The sequence below is a fragment of the Hyla sarda genome, chromosome 7, assembly GCF_029499605.1.
Source record: "Hyla sarda isolate aHylSar1 chromosome 7, aHylSar1.hap1, whole genome shotgun sequence".
Classification (NCBI taxonomy): Eukaryota; Metazoa; Chordata; class Amphibia; order Anura; family Hylidae; genus Hyla; species Hyla sarda.
Window position 1 is genome coordinate 182,892,919 of NC_079195.1, and position 19,328 is coordinate 182,912,246.

General features: G+C 45.3%; 1 protein-coding gene across 11 annotated transcripts in view; it reads left to right on the plus strand.

The window, feature by feature from the left end:
- The window catches only part of LOC130282806 (zinc finger protein 501-like), a 53,314-nt gene extending 45,469 nt beyond the window's left edge, over positions 1–7,845 (plus strand). For all 11 annotated transcript variants that reach the window (XM_056531580.1, XM_056531582.1, XM_056531588.1 and 8 more), the window contains one exon: positions 6,688–7,845. In XM_056531580.1, the coding sequence (XP_056387555.1) occupies positions 6,688–7,619 (932 nt within the window). In that variant the 3' untranslated portion in view covers positions 7,620–7,845. The remainder of the gene's footprint in view (positions 1–6,687) is intronic.
- The last annotated feature ends 11,483 nt before the right edge of the window (positions 7,846–19,328 follow it).

The following is a 19,328-nucleotide window of genomic DNA, read 5'->3' on the forward strand; positions in this document are numbered from 1 at the left end:
GGCTGCTGAAGATAGGCGCGGTACAAGGGAGTAGGCAGAAGCAAGGTCGGACGTAGCAGAAGGTCGGGGCAGGCAGCAAGGATCGTAGTCAGGGGCAACGGCAGAAGGTCTGGAAACACTGGCAAGGGACACACAAGGAACGCTTTCACTGGCACTAAGGCAACAAGATCCGGCAAGGGAGTGCAAGGGAAGTGAGGTAATATAGGGAGTGCACAGGTGATAACTCTAATTGGAACCACTGCGCCAATCAGCGGCGCAGTGGCCCTTTAAATCGCAGAGACCCGGCGCGCGCGCGCCCTAGGGAGCGGGGCCGCGCGCGCCGGGACAGAACAGACGGGGAGCGAGTCAGGTAGGAGAGCCGGGGTGCGCATCGCGAGCGGGCGCTACCCGCATCGCGAATCGCATCCCGGCTAGCAGCAGGATCGCAGCGCCCCGGGTCAGAGGACGTGACCGGGGCGCTGCAGCGGAGGAGGTGAAGCGAGCGCTCCGGGGAGGAGCGGGAACCCGGAGCGCTCGGCGTAACAGTACCCCCCCCCTTGGGTCTCCCCCTCTTCTTGGAGCCTGAGAACCTGAGGAGCAGACTTTTGTCAAGGATGTTGTCCTCAGGTTCCCAGGATCTCTCTTCAGGACCACAACCCTCCCAGTCTACTAAAAAAAAATTTTTTCCTCTGACCTTTTTGGCAGCCAAAATCTCCTTGACCGAGAAGACGTCCGAGGAGCCGGAAACAGGAGTGGGAGGAACAGATTTGGGAGAAAAACGGTTGAGGATGAGTGGTTTGAGAAGAGAGACGTGAAAGGCATTAGGGATACGAAGAGAAGGAGGAAGAAGAAGTTTATAAGAGACAGGATTAATTTGACACAGAATTTTGAAAGGACCAAGATAGCGTGGTCCCAACTTGTAGCTAGGGACACGGAAGCGGACATATTTAGCGGAGAGCCATACCTTGTCTCCAGGGGAAAAAACGGGGGGAGCTCTTCTTTTCTTATCCGCGAACCTCTTCATGCGTGAAGAAGCCTGAAAGAGAGAATTTTGGGTCTCTCTCCATATAATGGAAAGGTCACGAGAAATTTCATCCACAGCGGGCAGACCAGAGGGCAAGGGGGTAGGGAGGGGGGGAAGAGGGTGACGGCCGTACACCACGAAAAATGGGGATTTGGAGGAAGATTCAGAGACCCTGAAGTTATACGAGAATTCGGCCCATGGAAGGAGATCTGCCCAGTCATCCTGGCGGGAGGAAACAAAATGTCGCAAATAATCACCCAGGATCTGGTTAATTCTTTCTACTTGTCCATTGGACTGGGGATGATATGCAGAGGAAAAATTTAATTTAATCTTGAGTTGTTTACAGAGAGCTCTCCAGAATTTAGACACGAATTGGACCCCTCTATCCGAGACAATCTGCGTAGGCAACCCGTGAAGACGAAAAATGTGTACAAAAAATTGTTTAGCCAACTGAGGCGCAGAAGGAAGACCAGGAAGAGGAATGAAATGTGCCATTTTGGAGAATCGATCAACGACCACCCAAATAACGGTGTTGCCACGGGAAGGGGGTAAATCAGTAATAAAATCCATACCAATCAGAGACCAAGGCTGTTCGGGGACAGGCAGAGGATGAAGAAAACCAGCGGGCTTCTGGCGAGGAGTCTTATCCCGGGCACAGATAGTGCAGGCTCGCACAAAGTCCCCAACATCCGTCTCCAGAGTTGGCCACCAATAGAAGCGGGAGATGAGTTGCACAGATTTCTTGATGCCCGCATGACCTGCGAGATGGGAGGAGTGACCCCATTTGAGGATTCCGAGGCGTTGGCGTGGAGAAACAAAGGTCTTTCCTGGAGGAGTCTGTCTGATGGAGGCAGGAGAAGTGGAGATCAGGCAGTCAGGTGGAATGATGTGTTGCGGAGGGAGATCAACTTCTGAGGCATCCGAGGAACGAGAGAGAGCATCGGCTCTAATGTTCTTATCGGCAGGACGAAAGTGAATCTCAAAATTAAATCGGGCAAAGAACAGAGACCACCGGGCCTGGCGAGGATTCAGCCGTTGGGCCGACTGGAGGTAGGAGAGGTTCTTGTGGTCGGTGTAGATAATAACAGGAAATCTTGATCCCTCCAGCAGATGCCTCCATTCCTCAAGTGCTAATTTAATGGCTAGAAGTTCTCGATCCCCGATGGAGTAGTTCCTCTCCGCTGGAGAGAAGGTCCTAGAGAAAAAACCACAAGTGACAGCATGCCCGGAAGGATTTTTTTGTAGAAGAACAGCTCCAGCTCCTACTGAGGAGGCATCAACCTCCAAAAGGAAGGGTTTGGAAGGGTCAGGTCTGGAGAGCACGGGAGCCGAAGAAAAGGCAGACTTGAGTTGTTTAAAGGAGTCTTCTGCTTGAGGAGGCCAGGACTTGGGATCAGCATTTTTCTTGGTTAAAGCCACGATAGGAGCCACAATGGTAGAAAAATGTGGAATAAATTGCCTGTAATAATTGGCGAACCCCAAAAAGCGTTGGATAGCACGGAGTCCGGAGGGGCGTGGCCAATTTAAGACGGCAGAGAGTTTGTCTGGATCCATCTGTAGTCCCTGGCCAGAGACCAAATATCCTAGAAAAGGAAGAGATTGGCATTCAAACAGACATTTCTCAATTTTGGCATAGAGTTGGTTGTCACGAAGTCTCTGAAGAACCATACGGACATGCCGGCGGTGTTCCTCTAGATTGGCAGAAAAAATTAGGATATCGTCCAGATATACCACAACACAGGAGTATAATAGATCACGAAAAATTTCATTGACAAAGTCTTGGAAGACGGCAGGGGCATTGCACAGTCCAAAGGGCATGACCAGATACTCAAAGTGTCCATCTCTGGTGTTAAATGCCGTTTTCCACTCGTCCCCCTCTCTGATGCGGATGAGGTTATAGGCGCCTCTTAAGTCCAATTTAGTGAAGATGTGGGCACCTTGGAGGCGATCAAAGAGTTCAGAGATGAGGGGTAAGGGGTAGCGGTTCTTAACCGTGATTTTATTAAGACCGCGGTAGTCAATGCAAGGACGTAGGGAGCCATCTTTTTTGGAGACAAAGAAAAATCCGGCTCCGGCAGGAGAGGAGGATTTACGGATAAAGCCCCTTTTTAGATTCTCCTGGACGTATTCGGACATGGCAAGAGTCTCTGGGGCAGAGAGAGGATAAATTCTGCCCCGGGGTGGAGTAGTACCCGGGAGGAGGTCGATAGGGCAATCATAAGGCCTGTGAGGAGGTAGAGTCTCAGCTTGTTTTTTGCAGAAAACATCCGCGAAGTCCATATAGGCCTTGGGGAGACCGGTTACTGGAGGAACCACAGAGTTACGGCAAGGGTTACTGGGAACCGGTTTTAGACAGTTCTTGGAACAAGAGGACCCCCAACTCTTGATCTCCCCAGTGGACCAATCCAGGGTTGGGGAATGAAGTTGAAGCCAGGGAAGTCCAAGGAGAATCTCCGAGGTGCAATTGGGGAGGACCAAAAGTTCAATCCTCTCATGATGAGATCCGATGCTCATAAGAAGGGGCTCCGTGCGGAAACGTATGGTACAGTCCAATCTTTCATTATTTACACAATTGATGTAGAGGGGTCTGGCGAGACTGGTCACAGGGATGTTGAACCTGTTGACGAGAGAGGCCAAAATAAAATTTCCTGCAGAACCAGAGTCCAAGAAGGCCACTGTAGAGAAGGAGAAGGCAGAAGCAGACATCCGCACAGGCACAGTAAGACGTGGAGAAGCAGAGTAGACATCAAGGACTGTCTCACCTTTGTGCGGAGTCAGCGTACGTCTTTCCAGGCGGGGAGGACGGATAGGACAATCCCTCAGGAAGTGTTCGGTACTAGCACAGTACAGGCAGAGGTTCTCCATACGGCGTCGTGTCCTCTCTTGAGGTGTCAGGCGAGACCGGTCGACCTGCATAGCCTCCACGGCGGGAGGCACAGGAACAGATTGCAGGGGACCAGAGGAGAGAGGAGCCGAGGAGACGAAACGCCTTGTGCGAACAGAGTCCATATCTTGGCGGAGTTCCTGACGCCTTTCAGAAAAACGCATGTCAATGCGAGTGGCTAGGTGAATAAGTTCATGTAGATTCGCAGGAATTTCTCGTGCGGCCAGAACATCTTTAATGTTGCTGGATAGGCCTTTTTTGAAGGTCGCGCAGAGGGCCTCATTATTCCAGGACAATTCTGAAGCAAGTGTACGGAATTGTACGGCATACTCGCCAACGGAAGAATTACCCTGGACCAGGTTCAACAGGGCAGTCTCAGCAGAAGAGGCTCGGGCAGGTTCCTCAAAGACACTTCGGATTTCCGAGAAGAAGGAGTGTACTGAGGCAGTGACGGGGTCATTGCGGTCCCAGAGCGGTGTGGCCCATGACAGGGCTTTTCCGGACAGAAGACTGACTACGAAAGCCACCTTAGACCTTTCAGTGGGAAACAGGTCCGACATCATCTCCAGATGCAGGGAACATTGGGAAAGGAAGCCACGGCAAAACTTAGAGTCCCCATCAAACTTATCCGGCAAGGATAAGCGAATCCCAGGAGCGGCCACTCGCTGCGGAGGAGGTGCAGGAGCTGGCGGAGGAGATGACTGCTGAAGCTGTGGTAGCAACTGTTGTAGCATAACGGTCAGTTGAGACAGCTGTTGGCCTTGTTGCGCAATCTGTTGTGACTGCTGGGCGACCACCGTGGTGAGGTCAGCGACAACTGGCAGAGGAACTTCAGCGGGATCCATGGCCGGATCTACTGTCACGATGCCGGCTGGCAGGTAGTGGACCCTCTGTGCCAGAGAGGGATTGGCGTGGACCGTGCTAGTGGACCGGTTCTAAGCCACTACTGGTTTTCACCAGAGCCCGCCGCAAAGCGGGATGGTCTTGCTGCGGCGGTAGTGACCAGGTCGTATCCACTAGCAACGGCTCACCTCTCTGGCTGCTGAAGATAGGCGCGGTACAAGGGAGTAGGCAGAAGCAAGGTCGGACGTAGCAGAAGGTCGGGGCAGGCAGCAAGGATCGTAGTCAGGGGCAACGGCAGAAGGTCTGGAAACACTGGCAAGGGACACACAAGGAACGCTTTCACTGGCACTAAGGCAACAAGATCCGGCAAGGGAGTGCAAGGGAAGTGAGGTAATATAGGGAGTGCACAGGTGATAACTCTAATTGGAACCACTGCGCCAATCAGCGGCGCAGTGGCCCTTTAAATCGCAGAGACCCGGCGCGCGCGCGCCCTAGGGAGCGGGGCCGCGCGCGCCGGGACAGAACAGACGGGGAGCGAGTCAGGTAGGAGAGCCGGGGTGCGCATCGCGAGCGGGCGCTACCCGCATCGCGAATCGCATCCCGGCTAGCAGCAGGATCGCAGCGCCCCGGGTCAGAGGACGTGACCGGGGCGCTGCAGCGGAGGAGGTGAAGCGAGCGCTCCGGGGAGGAGCGGGAACCCGGAGCGCTCGGCGTAACAATGGGAAGGGGGGGGGGGGGAGTGATATAAATGTGCTCTTCTTAAAGGGAATGTGTCATTGATGACCTATTGTTTAAAGGGGTTATCAAGGAATCAAAGACTGCTCCCTGTTTGTCTCCAGGTTGGGTGTGGTCCTGCAGCTCAGTTCCATTGTAAATGGAGCCAAGTTGTAATACCACACCCAAAGTGGAGACAGACAGGGAGTGGTCTTTGAAATAAATTATCTCTGGTTTTCGATTCCTGGATAACCCCTTTAAGTAAGGTAAAATTATTTTTAGCCCTGTACAGTTCTTGTCCCCCAAGGATCTGATTACTTGTTGGTTTCCTTTTTGAGCTGTGGCTGTGCTGTTTACATGCAAAGAGCACACAGTATCCCACAATCCTCCTTGCTTGCATACACATTGGAGGCCAGATGACACTATTTCTGGGACAGACCAGGGGATTGCAGTTGAACTAAATATGTCACACCATCTCAGTGGATGCTCTAACATAGTTGTAACCAAAGGCAGCAGGTTATCGAAACAAAGCAGGCATATGAGTGATGAGTGTACATCTCTTAAACAGTACATTTAAAGAAATGCTTGTATATTAGAAATATATTTAATTTCACAAAATGTACCAGTATATATTTCACTATATTTATAGTAAAAAAATATTTAAATTAGCTCACCACACCACCTTCACAGGTAGTGTGTCCTGCAAAACAGCTCAGGCTCCATTTAAGAAGTCTCAGAACTGATTGAGATTTATGCCAAGCCAGAACTCTCTCCAGAAGGAAAGAGGACCCATCTGCAGACAGATGTTTCGGGGTGTTTGCCCCTCATCAGTACAGAGCAGGGTGATCTGGCTTGGCTGTGGTGAGAGGCCTGTGGCTTTAAACGGGGTCAGTACTTTCCTCGGGGAGATTCAAGTTAGGCCATTTAGCACTCCGCGGGCTTCTGGGTAAAAAAATATTTAAATTAGCTCACCACACCACCTTCACAGGTAGTGTGTCCTGCAAAACAGCTCAGGCTCCATTTAAGAAGTCTCAGAACTGATTGGGATTCATGCCAAGCCAGAACTCTCTCCAGAAGGAAAGAGGACCCATCAATATATATAAATTCCTATATTTATAGGAAATTGCATTTAAGGTAGTTGTCTACCAGTTCTATTTACAATGCCAATGTCAATGTTATTACTGGAAAAAGCGGGTATAGAGATTATTTTATTGGTTATACGATTATCACTCTTTTTCAACAGATAACAGACAGCCTTCCTCTGAAAAATACATAAGAAAAAAGCCAGAGAAATGGACTAAAAGCAGGACAAAGAAAAGTCACCTGGTGAACAATGAACCACGCCAAGTTACAGAAAATTCTTCATGTACCAATTCAGAACAACTTAATGTTACAAAACATAAAAAGATTCGGAAACGATCAGTAACTTGCGATAAATGTGGAATACCACTTCAAAAATCTGACATTATAAATTTGATGGATCAGATAGCGGTTAATGATTCAAGCAACAAAGCAAGCTATAAGTTCTGTAGACCATGTCTTCATAAACAATCTTCTCATACAGATAAGGGAAACAGAATCACAAAAAAGAAACCATTTGCTTGTACGGAGTGTGAGCGTTCTTTTTCAAATAAGTACAATTTCAGAAACCATTTGAAGTTTCATACTGGAGAAAGTGTCTTTTCTTGTCCAGAATGTGATAGAGTTTTAGAAACTGCCAACAGTCTTGAGACTCATATGAGAGTCCACACAGGAGAGAAACCTTACAAATGTGAAAAATGTAACAAATCTTTTTCTACCACAGGGAACCTTAAAGCCCATTACAGAGTACACACTGGAGAGAGACCCTTCACTTGCTCTGAATGTGACATAACATTTACTTATAAGTCACATCTTGTTTCCCATCAAAAATTCCATACAGGAGAAACACTGAAATGTTCCGAGTGTGGAAAAGAGTTTGTCTACCAGTCACATTTTTTGAAACATCTTCAAATTCACACAGGGGTGAAACCGTATAAGTGTTCGGAATGTGAAAAAAGTTTTCATCGAAGTTACCATCTTTATTTACATTCGAGGATTCACACAAATTCAAAGCCAACTTTTAAGTGTGAAGAATGTGGCAAGTGTTTTCAGACCCGTTCTGGCCGTTTAAGACATCAGAAGACTCATTTGTGAGAGGCCATTTTCTTGTTCAGAATGTGGCAAAGGATATGCACACAGGAGTAGCCTACCATATTATAGAAAGATCCATTTTGTGGAGAAGCCATAAACATGTCCAAAGACATGTCATGAAAAGAAGTTATAGAGGTGCAAATTTTTAGGGGGTTTAGTTGATCATCACTTAGCATGTACATAACTGAAGATTAAAGTGGTACTCTGGGGAACTAAACCCATCCTTTCCCTCTCATCAACCTATTTAATTGTCTAAATATCATTGATTAGCTATATAGAGCACTTCATGTCATTGCTGCTCCTCCGGAGCGCTCGCGGCGTCTTCTGCCCTGCAGCGCTCCGGTCAGCAGCGCTGACCGGAGACGCTGCTCTGAGTCCCCCGGCGGGGATGCAATCCGCGCGGCAGGACGTGCCTGCCTGCGGGTCGCATCCCGTTCTTCTCACCTGTCCCGTTCCCCGGCTGTCACGTCCCAGCGCGCGCAGCCCCGCTCTCTAGGGAGCGCGCGCGCCGGCTCTCTGAAATTTAAAGGGCCAGTGCACCTGTCCGGATCTTGTTGCCCTAGTGCCCTGAGAAAGCGTTTTGTGTATCCCAAGCCTGTGTATCCAGACCCTTGCCGTTGCCCCTGACCACGACCCTTTGCTGCCTGCCCTGACCTTCTGCTACGTCTGACCTTGCTCATGCCTTGTCCCTGTGTACCGCGCCTGTCTCAGCTGTCAGTGGGGTTGAGTCGCTATCGGGTGGAACGACCTGGGGGTTAGCTGCCGCTGCAAGTCCATCCCACTTTGCGGCGGGCTCTGGTGAAAACCAGTAACCCCTTAGATTCCGTTCCCCTGGTACGGCCCACGCCATCACCTCACTGACACAGAGGATCCACCTCCCAGTGTCCTCGCTGCATACCAGTCCGGATCCTGACAACAATTATTTGTGCAAAAAAAAAAGCCCTCCTATGTGTCTGAGGATGGAAAAATAGAAGGCGAGAAGGAAAAAACAAAAATGCAAAAATAAAATGGTCTGTGTCCTTGAGGGGTTCAGTTTAACCAAGGAGATGAAAGGAATGGGTATGGGTGAATGGAGTGCAGACTATATGATTCTATATTTCTATATATCGCATTAATGTTATTTTGTTCTAAAAATGTATCTAATCCTGTTTTGAATCCCTCAACTGTTTTTGTTGTGACCAATTCCTCAGGTAGACTGTTCCATAAATTCACAGTTTTTACGGTAAAGGAGGCTTGTCGCCTCTGGAGATTGAACCTTTTTTTTCTCAAGACTATGTGGTGTTTGTGTGTTGTTTGTGTGACTATGTGGGGATTGTGTGTCCATTGCAATAAATATGCAGTCTGCATATTGTCTGTGTGTCTCTATGAGGAGTCCAAATACAGGAAGTGAGGGTAGGACAAGCAGGGCTCTGTGCTGACTCCTGGTTTGCCAATCATCCTGATGTATGAGCTAGGAGCATGTTACAGAGCCTCAGTGCACACTGTCCTGCTTTTTCTTAGTGCACAGAGCCCTGCTCGTCCACCCTCACTTCCTGTATTTGGACTCCTCATAGAGACACACAGGCAATAGCTGCAGGGACAAAAATATACAAATTTTAACCAATGTATATTACAGATATACATATAATGTTATTATCTACATTATATAAAAAGTTTTTGTTGACGACAGGTACATTTTAAGAAAAAGGTCCCCAAATATCAATTAAAGGGACCATGAAAATGCTGTTTAACCATCAATCAATGAAGCTTTATTGAGATGCACATTGAATATATATACATAATAGAAAAGATGTATAAAATAACTGGTCCATGGACCAAACAAGAACCAAAACATCCAGGTACAATCTAACATTCAATAGTGTAACCCAACATACATTGGTAATATATGTAATATAATGTATACCGGTGCCTACAGTGAGCGATCATAATAAAAGTTACATCACAATATGACACAACTCACTCTCAACCCCTCCCCACCCAACAGAAATAATACAGGATTAATACAGAGAGAAACTATGGCGCATGTCAGGGCAATAAGATGAGGAGAACCAAGGTTCCCAAACTAGATTAAAACGGTACACCTGATCCTCTCTAATAGTAAATTTTTCGTTCAACATGATAGAGTTAACCCTCTCCACTACTCTTGTAAAGTGTAAGTCCTGCTTCCTCCATTTAGCAGCAAGCTGGATATATTGGGACAGTTTAAATGGTCGAAACAGCATTATAGTTGGTTTGTGGCTGAAGAGACAGTATGATGGGGTACGTGGTACTCGGTAAGAGAGTATAGATGACAGCATGTCTAAAACCTGCCTCCAAAATCCTGCTACTATAGGACAGCTCCACCAAGTGTGATACAGTGTGCCCCTAGCCCCACAGTCATGATAGCACAGTGGAGAAACAAGGGGGTAGATGGTATGAAGGAGTGTCAGCACCCTGTAGGAATGGTGCAATATTCGTAGTGAGGTTTCGGCAAGAGAGACCTGCCAGCTGCCTTTACTGATAGTAGTGCAACATTCCTTCCACTGTGCATGCGTGCATGTATATCCGTCTCCCAGTCTATCATAAATTTTAGTTTAACGTCCTGAGGCGGAGAATTAAAATGGGCACAAAGATGGGAAAGTAACCCGGGCATATCTGAAGAGTATATCATATGGCGCTCAAATGGGGTAGGGAGAACTTGTGTGCATTGATGTAGCTGGGTTGTATAAATGACAAAACTTGTCGTGCCTTGAATTGTTCCCTAGCAGGTATAGCGTTGCACTGGCATAATGCAGCCAGGTTGGACAGGGAGTGGCCAGTCAATAGATCATTTAGGCAAAGCATATTATGCTCTTGCTACCAGAGGAGGGCGCTAGTCCTGGAGAAAAAATGGATTGTGCAAAAATGGTAGAAGCGGAGAAGGGATAGATTACAGAGACAATTTGAAGCGAATCTGACACCAGAGAGAAAGGGCGTATAAAGTGACTTGTGAAGAGGAAGAGAGAAGAGTAGAAATAGGTGGAGCGGACCACATAAGGGCAGCCAATGAGTACGGGGAGACTAAGGACTAAGGACTCCTCCAGACCAACCCACCTGGGGGCTCCCGTCTTCATATTAATGAATGCGAGTTGTGCTAAATGGGTTGCATAATAATATTTAAGTAAATCTGGTACTGAGCAACCCCCACCCTTCTATGAAGATGCATAATAGCCCTTCCAATTCTAGGCTGCTTATAGGACCAAATGTATGTGAATATATCCTTCTGTAAAGCAAGGAGATCTTTCTTTAGAATCGGTATGGCGAGAGTCTGAAATAAAGCAGTCGTGGTAGTAGCACCATTCTAATAACATTAAAGGGTTATTCCAGGAAAAAACTTTTTTACATATATCAACTGGCTCCAGAAAGTTAAACAGATTTGTAAATTACTTCTATTAAAAAATCTTAATCCTTTCAGTACTTATGAGCTTCTGAAGTTAAGGTTGTTCTTTTCTGTCTAAATCCTCTCTGATGACACATGTCTCGGGAAACGCCCAGTTTAGAAGCAAAATAGCAAACTTCTTCTAAACTGGGCGTTTCCCGAGACAGGTGTCATCAGAGAGGATTTAGACAGAAAAGAACAACCTTAACCTCAGAAGCTCATAAGTACTGAAAGGAATAAGATTTTTTAATAGAAGTCATTTACAAATCTGTTTAACTTTCTGGAGCCAGTTGATATATGTAAAAAAGTTTTTTCCTGGAATACCCCTTTAATTCTCCCCACCCAAGAAATATAAGGGTAATTCCATTTCGTGAGATCGGTTCTCAGAGATCGGTACAAGGGGGTATAATTTGTACTATGGAGGGAGGACAGGGTAGGTGTAAGCCGGATTTCCAAATAGGATAGTCCAGTGGAAGAGTCCTTATAACCAAAGTTAAGAGCAATAAGGTGTTTGGTTGCAGTAGGTACATTGCAATATAGAGCCTCAGATTTAGTAGCATTAATGTGAAGACCTGAAGCTCCAGCAAAGGCGTCCGACACTTGGGTCAGTTTGGGCAGAGAACAGTGGGCTAGTAACAGTCAATAACAGGTCATCTTCAAATAAATAACATTTGTATTCTCTATCACCCACCCTTGCTCCTTTTTATATCTAGGTTATTTCGTATACGAACCGCAAGGGGTTCCATCAAGAGGACGAAAAGTGCAGGTGAAAGCGGGTATCCCTGACATGTACCCCATAGGATAGGATAGGATATTTGGATTCAAATAGAGATGGCGCAGAATAGGGAGAAAAGGACCCCTGAAGCCGAATTTAGTGAGGACAGCGAACATATATGGCCATGTGACACTGTCAAAGGCCTTTCCTATATCTAGTGCAAGGACCATCATCAGCCCACCTGGTCTGCATGTACCAGTGTGGGAAGGAAACCGTTTAGACGGTGAGCGAGAATAGAAGTAAGCAATTTGGTATCTATGTTATGCAAGGATACTGGCCTATAATTTGAGGGTTGTAAGTGGTCTCTATTGGGTTTTGGATTAACAGAAATTTGAGCATCAAGAAATTCCGATGGGAGGGGGGGGTGGATGTACGCAGGGAATGAAACAGGGAAGAGAGGTGGGGAACTAGCAAAGAAGTGAATTTTTTTGTAGTAGGCTGCCGAACAGCCGTCTGGGCCAGGCGACTTCCCGGACTTAAGTCGTGCAATCTGAAAGGAGAGCACTCCTTGGTGTAATAAAAGAGAGATTCTCAACAGAAAATGTATGTATAAAAAGCCGCTCACCAAAGGTGGTTGTGTAACAACATACACAATAATGGTAAGCACATCAGATGGTATAGTATCCGCAGCACTCCTGCATGGCAATAGTGAAAAATCGATATGGCTACAGAGTAGACACTCCACATGGCACAGGATACAAGCAGGAGGAAACAAGGTAAGATCAGGGTAGTTTATTTCCCAAGATGCAACGCGTTTCGCTGCGGAAAAACAGCTTCATCAGGCAAAACAGGGAACATACGGGTTGTAATTTTATAGGGAAATCAATTACCCACGTCAGACAAATGGCGGAGCCAACGTAAAAAAAAAAAAGCAATACATACACAAAAGGGAAAAAAAGGAGAGATAATAAATATACCGCATACTGACTGATTTATAAAAAAAAGTATTTTTAGTATGATGAGAGTCAAATTTATCAGTAAAGTTGCCAATCATAACACAACAGAGACAGCGACTTCTGTTACATGGTGAACATCCTTTTAATCCAGAAACTAAAAATGGGTTAACGAGATTAATATTTTTCAATCTATTTGGAGCTACCATATTCTGCAAATTTTTGGATCTCCTATATTCCTGGTTTACTCAGAACTAAATCTTTTACAATGGGGTCATTAAGAATAATATACCAATTACGTTTTAGAACATTTTGAATCCCTTTAGCTGCTCTATTATAATTAGTAATGAAATTATACTTAAATGGATTAATTGTATCTTTTTTATTTTTATGTGTACATGATTTTTTCTTGGATTCTGTATCATGTGATATTTCTACCTTATTTTTCGCCGTGTTAACCAAATGGACTTGATTTTTGTCTTTATCTTTATGGTAAGCTTGAGTGAATAGTGACACAGGATAACCTTTAGATAGAAAACGATCTTTTGGAAGTGAAGCTTGGTTGAAAAAATCACTGGTGCAGTTTAGGCGTTTTCTAAGATACTATCCGTTTGGGACCCCCTTAAGCCAACTAGTATAATGTCCACTGTAATATTCTAAAAAGCTATTAACGTCAACAGATTTGAAATGGGTTGTAGTGTGTATCTGACCTCCTCTATTGAGGATCTCTAAATCTAAAAAACTGAATACTGTCGGTGGAAAAATGAATTGTGAATTGCAATCCCCACTTGTTGGAATTAAGATAAGAAATGAAATCTAAGGCTTGAGCTTCGGTGCCTGTCCATAAACAGGTCATCTATATAACGATGAAATATAAGGGGAATAGCTCAGAGACTGTGCTATGTGGAGGGCTTCGGGACCCCATAAACAATTTAGCGTAACTTGGAGAGAAGCGCGTCCCCATAGCACAGCCTCTGATCTGTTGATAAATAGTTTTACTGAATAAAAATATATTATGTTTAAGAAAAAAGGAAATGGACTGTAAAAGAAATAAAGCTTGGTCAGGGTTCAAAGAGGGATCATTACATAAAAGTTCTTGAACCACCATCAGGCCAAGGTCAGTATTAATATTCGAATATAAACATACATCTAAGGTAAGAAAAGCAAAATGAGGAGGCAAATTAATATCTTGTAGTTCTGAAATTAATTGAGTAGAATCTTTTATGGAGTTTACAGTGGGGATCAAAAGTTTGGGCACCCCAGGTAATAATTTGTATTAATGTGCATAAAGAAGCCAAGGAAAGATGGAAAAATCTCCAAAAGGCATCAAATTACAGATTAGACATTCTTATAATATTTCAACAAAAGTTTGATTTTATTTCCATCATTTACACTTTCAAAATAACAGAAAACAAAAAAATGGCGCTTGCAAAAGTTTGGGCACCCTGCAGAATTAATATCTTGTTCTGCCCCCTCACAGCTTGTAAACGCTTTTGTAGCCAGCCAAGAGTATTTCAATTCTTGTTTGAGGTATCTTTGCCCATTCTTCCTTACAAAAGTCTTCCAGTTCTTTGAGATTTCTGGGCTGTCTACTGTCGTCAACCAATCGGTAATTTTCCGTGTGGGTCATGTTCATTCTGTATGCATAATGGTAAAAAGAAATTTGTCACTCTAGGAGGATACAGTATAACGATTAGACAGTTTTTCACTTGCAGAACCCCTTTCGTTGTATACTGCCTCATGTGCACTTGTGGTTACTTCTACATCGGCAAAACTATAAGGCCCTTATTTCATAGGGTCAGAGAGCATTTTAGGTCCCTAAAGACAGGGACAGGAGCTCCAAGCCTGATTGCACACATGTTAGAAACCCACAGTAGCGATCCCTCTGCACTATCATTTTTTGCCATAGAAAGACTAGAAAAATCCAAACCAGGTTTTACTAAAGACCAAGACCTTCTCCAAAGAGAAGCTCTATGGATTCTAAGAACAAACACAACTGGCCCACTCGGCTTCAATGAGAAATATGAAGTGAGTGCACTTATATAAATCCAGTGAAAAACACTTGGTAAAAATAGTAATTGTAATTGTACAGCAAACCGCAAGATGTTTGTGATGTTTTTAATGTGATTTGTTTAAGCACATTTAAGTAGGTGTTTTGTTTGGAAGTTACCTTGGTGATTCTCACCTGTTATAAGCACACCTCTTCCTCCACCTCACTAAGCACCGGCCTGACGAAGCGCCTCGGCGCGAATACGGTCCGTCGCCGCTGTACTGCATACCCCCGCACGCGCACCATCCCGCTCCCCTGTCTGTATCCTGATATGAAGAAGTCTTTAATATAAAGAACAGTCCTGCTATACACACTTGGTGAGTGCTCCGCATTTATTCTTCATTGTGACATTTGATAGAACTGCATAGCGTGATTAGCACCACTCATTCAGCAGGTGAGACTTCAGCAGCAGGATCGCACCACCGGCCAGCTTATGCATGTGAATAGCTACAGGTAGTCAGTGCTCGCACCAGACCTTTTTCTTCATATATGTCTTTTTTTAGTCGTTTTATTTTGCTTAATGTTTTGCTTCCATGCAACAAATTTATAATAAGTCACACAATCTTTTTAAATTTGTCTCACGTAAGCAAATCAGCTTTTTTCCTCCATTCTGTTTTCCATTTTGAGATTTTGCTCATGTAAGCAAAATCTGTAAGCCAGGAATGTGCTGGAGTAACTTTAAGGAAAGTTTTCCTCTATAGCGACTTTTTAGAGACAGTCGCATTTTATAAATCTCTTACTACTGCAAGTCAATTTCTACAACTTGCTTATCTAAACCAAAATCAATTTTCTTGCTTTTCTCGCTCTTGGGGATGATTGTCGCACAGAAAATAGTGTAGTCGCAGTTGCGACTTTTTTGCGACAAATATATGAAAGAAAAAACGGGTAAATGCTTTTTTGTTAATGGTAGTCTGACTCTTCCAGTTAAAAATTAATGAATGTAAAGTCTCTAGCTTAGAGATACGTACTGCGACGGACCCGCTTGGTTGTCCTGCGGCTGTTGGTTCAATGCAGATGCTGTAGTGACTCTCAAGGGCACAGCCGACTGCCGGCTCCAGATAGATACCGTGCGCGCTGTGTTTGCGATCCCCCACGAGGTCGTGTCTAACATTACTCTGGCGGGAGTAGTGAGACTTAGATGCAGCGTTCCCCGAAAAATCATGTAGATTTGGGCAGATGTCCTGCAGTTCACAAAGTCATTAACAGGTGCAGACTTTTTCAGGTAGCAGTGCCTTTCACTAGTGCTGTATTCAGACGGATTAAAAAATATCATGATGCGTTTCAGGGTTCTGAATATTAGTATATGACCCATTCTTCAGTAGGTGCAGATAAAACAAAAGCATAACTATTCTTTCATAGTTGGCAGCAGTATATCTATATTCTACCACTAGGGCCCAGTGGTAGATTTTACATTACTAGTGCATATTCAGATGTTTAAAATCTATTTCTTTATGTTTTAATAAATATACTATGAAATTGAAGCACGTTGTATTATATTAACATTATGCACCATTTTTAATGGTGGTGTCCTTGAGGTGTGGTTATTATTATTTCTATATACTATTGTGCTTTTTAACCAATTAGGGCCCCAGGGCGTACAGGTACACCCTGATGCCCTGGTACTTAAGGACCCAGGGTGTACCTGTACGCCCGTGGGAATTTCGGTCCCCGCCGCACGCCGGGTGGGGACCGGACTGGGTTGACTGCCGATATCTATCAGCAGGCACCCTGTGCAAACCCCTTGGGGGTCCTGGGCCAATTCAGACCGGCGATATGTGGCTATTCTGGGTCAATCGGGACTCTGGGACCCGGTGACCCAGAAAAAAAGGGTGAATGGGGCTGTCCGAGACAGCCCCATTCACCCTTACCCAGCAGGAGTGAGGTGGCATGGGTGCCACCTCACGATCACTTGATTGATCGGTCGGAACAACCGACCAATCACTGTCCTGCTGGGCAGAGATCGGGGCGGCGATCGGGGCCAGCGGGGGTCTCTTACATCTCCCTGGTCTGACGGGGGTCCCCTCAGGAGCGGCGGCGGCGGTCGGGGCAGCAGGATACAGCAGGAGGTGAGGCCTGTTCACCTCCTGCTGTTGCTTAGCAACAACTCTCAGCATCCACAGACAAAGGGCATGCTGGGAGTTATAGTTTTGCAACAGCTGGAGTTCCAACGACAACTCCCAGCATGATCTTTGGTAGTCTGTGCATGTTGGGGGTTGTAGTTATGCAACAGCTGGAGGCACATTTTTTCTATGAAAAAGTGTGCATTCAGCTGTTGCATAACTACAACTCCCAGCATGCACAGACTACCAAAGGGCATGCTGGGAGTTGTAGCAGTGTGCCTCCAGCTGTTGCAAAACTACAACTCTCAGCATGCCCTTCGACTGCCAATGTTTTGCAACAGCTGGAGACACGTTGGTTGTGAAACAGAGTTTGTGTCCTTAACCAGTGTTGTTTCGCAACCAGTGTGCCTCCAGCTGTGTCAAAAATACAACTCCCTGCATGCACTGAGAGACTGTACATGCTGGGAGTTCTAGTTTTGCAACAGCTGGAGGTTTGCCCCCCCCCCCCCATGTGACTGTACAGAGTTTTCTGCTCCAAGTTTGAGATGCAGCAAATTCTCGGCCACAGCTCAAACTCCCAGCTCAAACTCGCTGTAAACCCCAGCCTGTGTGAATGTACCCTAATCACTACACTACACAAAATAAAAAGTAAAACACTACATATACACACTCTCCTACACAGTCCTCCCTCCCCCCCAATGAAAAAAAAATAAAAGTCTTGTACGGCACTGTTTTCAAAACATAGCATCCAGCTGTTGAAAAAGAACAACTACCAGTAGTGCCATACAGCCACTGGGCATGCTGGGAGTTTTGCAACAGCTAGAGACACCCTGTTTGTGAAAAACTGCGGTAGGGTATTTTGGTGGCGGATGCAAATCCCCAAAATAGGCCTTAAATGCGCATGGTGCTCTCTCACTTCGGAGCCCTGTCATATTTCAAAGAAATAGTTTAGGGCCACATATGGGGTATTTCCGAAATTGCGTAACAAATTTTGGGGGGCTTTTTCTCCTTTTACCTCTTATCAAAAGGTAAAGTTGGGGTCTACACCAGCATGTTAGTGTAAAAGAATTTCATTTTTTTTTACACTAACATGCTGGGGTTGCCCCATACTTTAAATTTTCACAAGCGTTAAAAGGAAAAAAAGACCCCCCAAAATTTGTAACGCAATTTCTCCTGAACACGGAAATACCCCATATGTGGGTGTAAAGTGATCTGTGGGCGGACAACAAGGCTCAGAAGTGAGAGCGCACCATGTACATTTGAGGCCTAAATTGGGGATTTACACAGGGGTGGCTGATTTTACAGCGGTTCTGACATAAACGCAAAACAAAAAATACCCACATGTGACCCCATTTTGAAAACTACACCCCTCACGGAATGTAACAAGGGGTATAGTGAGCTTTACCAACCCACAGGTGTTTGACGAATTTTCGTTAAAGTTGGATGTGAAAGTGAAAATTTAATTTTTTTTTCACTAAAATGCAGGTGTTACCCTAAATTTTTCATTTTCACAAGGGAAAATAGGAAAAAAAGCACCCCAAAATTTGTAACCCCATTTTTCTGAGTAAGTACATCCCCATATGTGGATGTAAAGTGCTCTGTGGGCAAACTACAATGCTCAGAAGAGAAGGAGCACCATTGAGCTTTAGGAGAGCGAATTTGATTGTAATAGAAGTCGGGGGGCCATGTGTGTTTACAAAGCCCCCATAGTGCCAGAACAGTGGACCCCCCCCCCACATGTGACCCCATTTTGGAAACTACACCCCTCACAGAATTTAATAAGGAGTACAGCGAGGATTTACACCCCACAGGTGTCTGACAGATTTTTGGAACAGTGGTCCGTGAAAATGAAAAATTTAATTTTTCATTTGCACAGCCCATTGTTCCAAAGATCTGTCAAACGCTCACTGCACCCCTTATTAAATCCTGTGAGGGTTTTAGCTTCCAAAATGGGGACACGTGTGGGGGGGTCCACTGTTCTGGCACCACGGGGGGCTTTGTAAATGCACATGGCCCCCGACTTCTATTCCAATCAAATTCTCTCTCCTAAAGCTCAATGGTGCTCCTTCTCTTCTGAACATTGTAGTTCGCCCGCAGAACACCTTACATCCACATATGGGGTATTTACATGCTCAGAAGAAATGGGGTTACAAATTTTGGGGGAAGAAATCAAATTTTTCATTTTCGTGGAAATTTGTCAAACACCTGTGGGGTGTTAAGGCTCACTGTACCCCTTGTTACGTTCCTTGAGGGGTGTAGTTTCCAAATTTTTATGCCATATGGGTTTTTCTTTTTTGCTGTTCTGGCATCATAGGGGCTTCCTAAATGCGACATGCCCCTCAAAAACTATTTCAGCAAAATTTGCTTTCCAAAAGCCAAATGTGACTCCTTCTCTTCTGAGCAGTGTAGTGCGCCAGCAGAGCACTTGACGTCCACACGTGCGGTATTTCCATACTCAGAAGAGATGGGGTCAGAAATTTGGGGGGGCATTTTCTCCTATTACCCCTTGTAAAAATGTAAAATTTTAGGGAAAACTA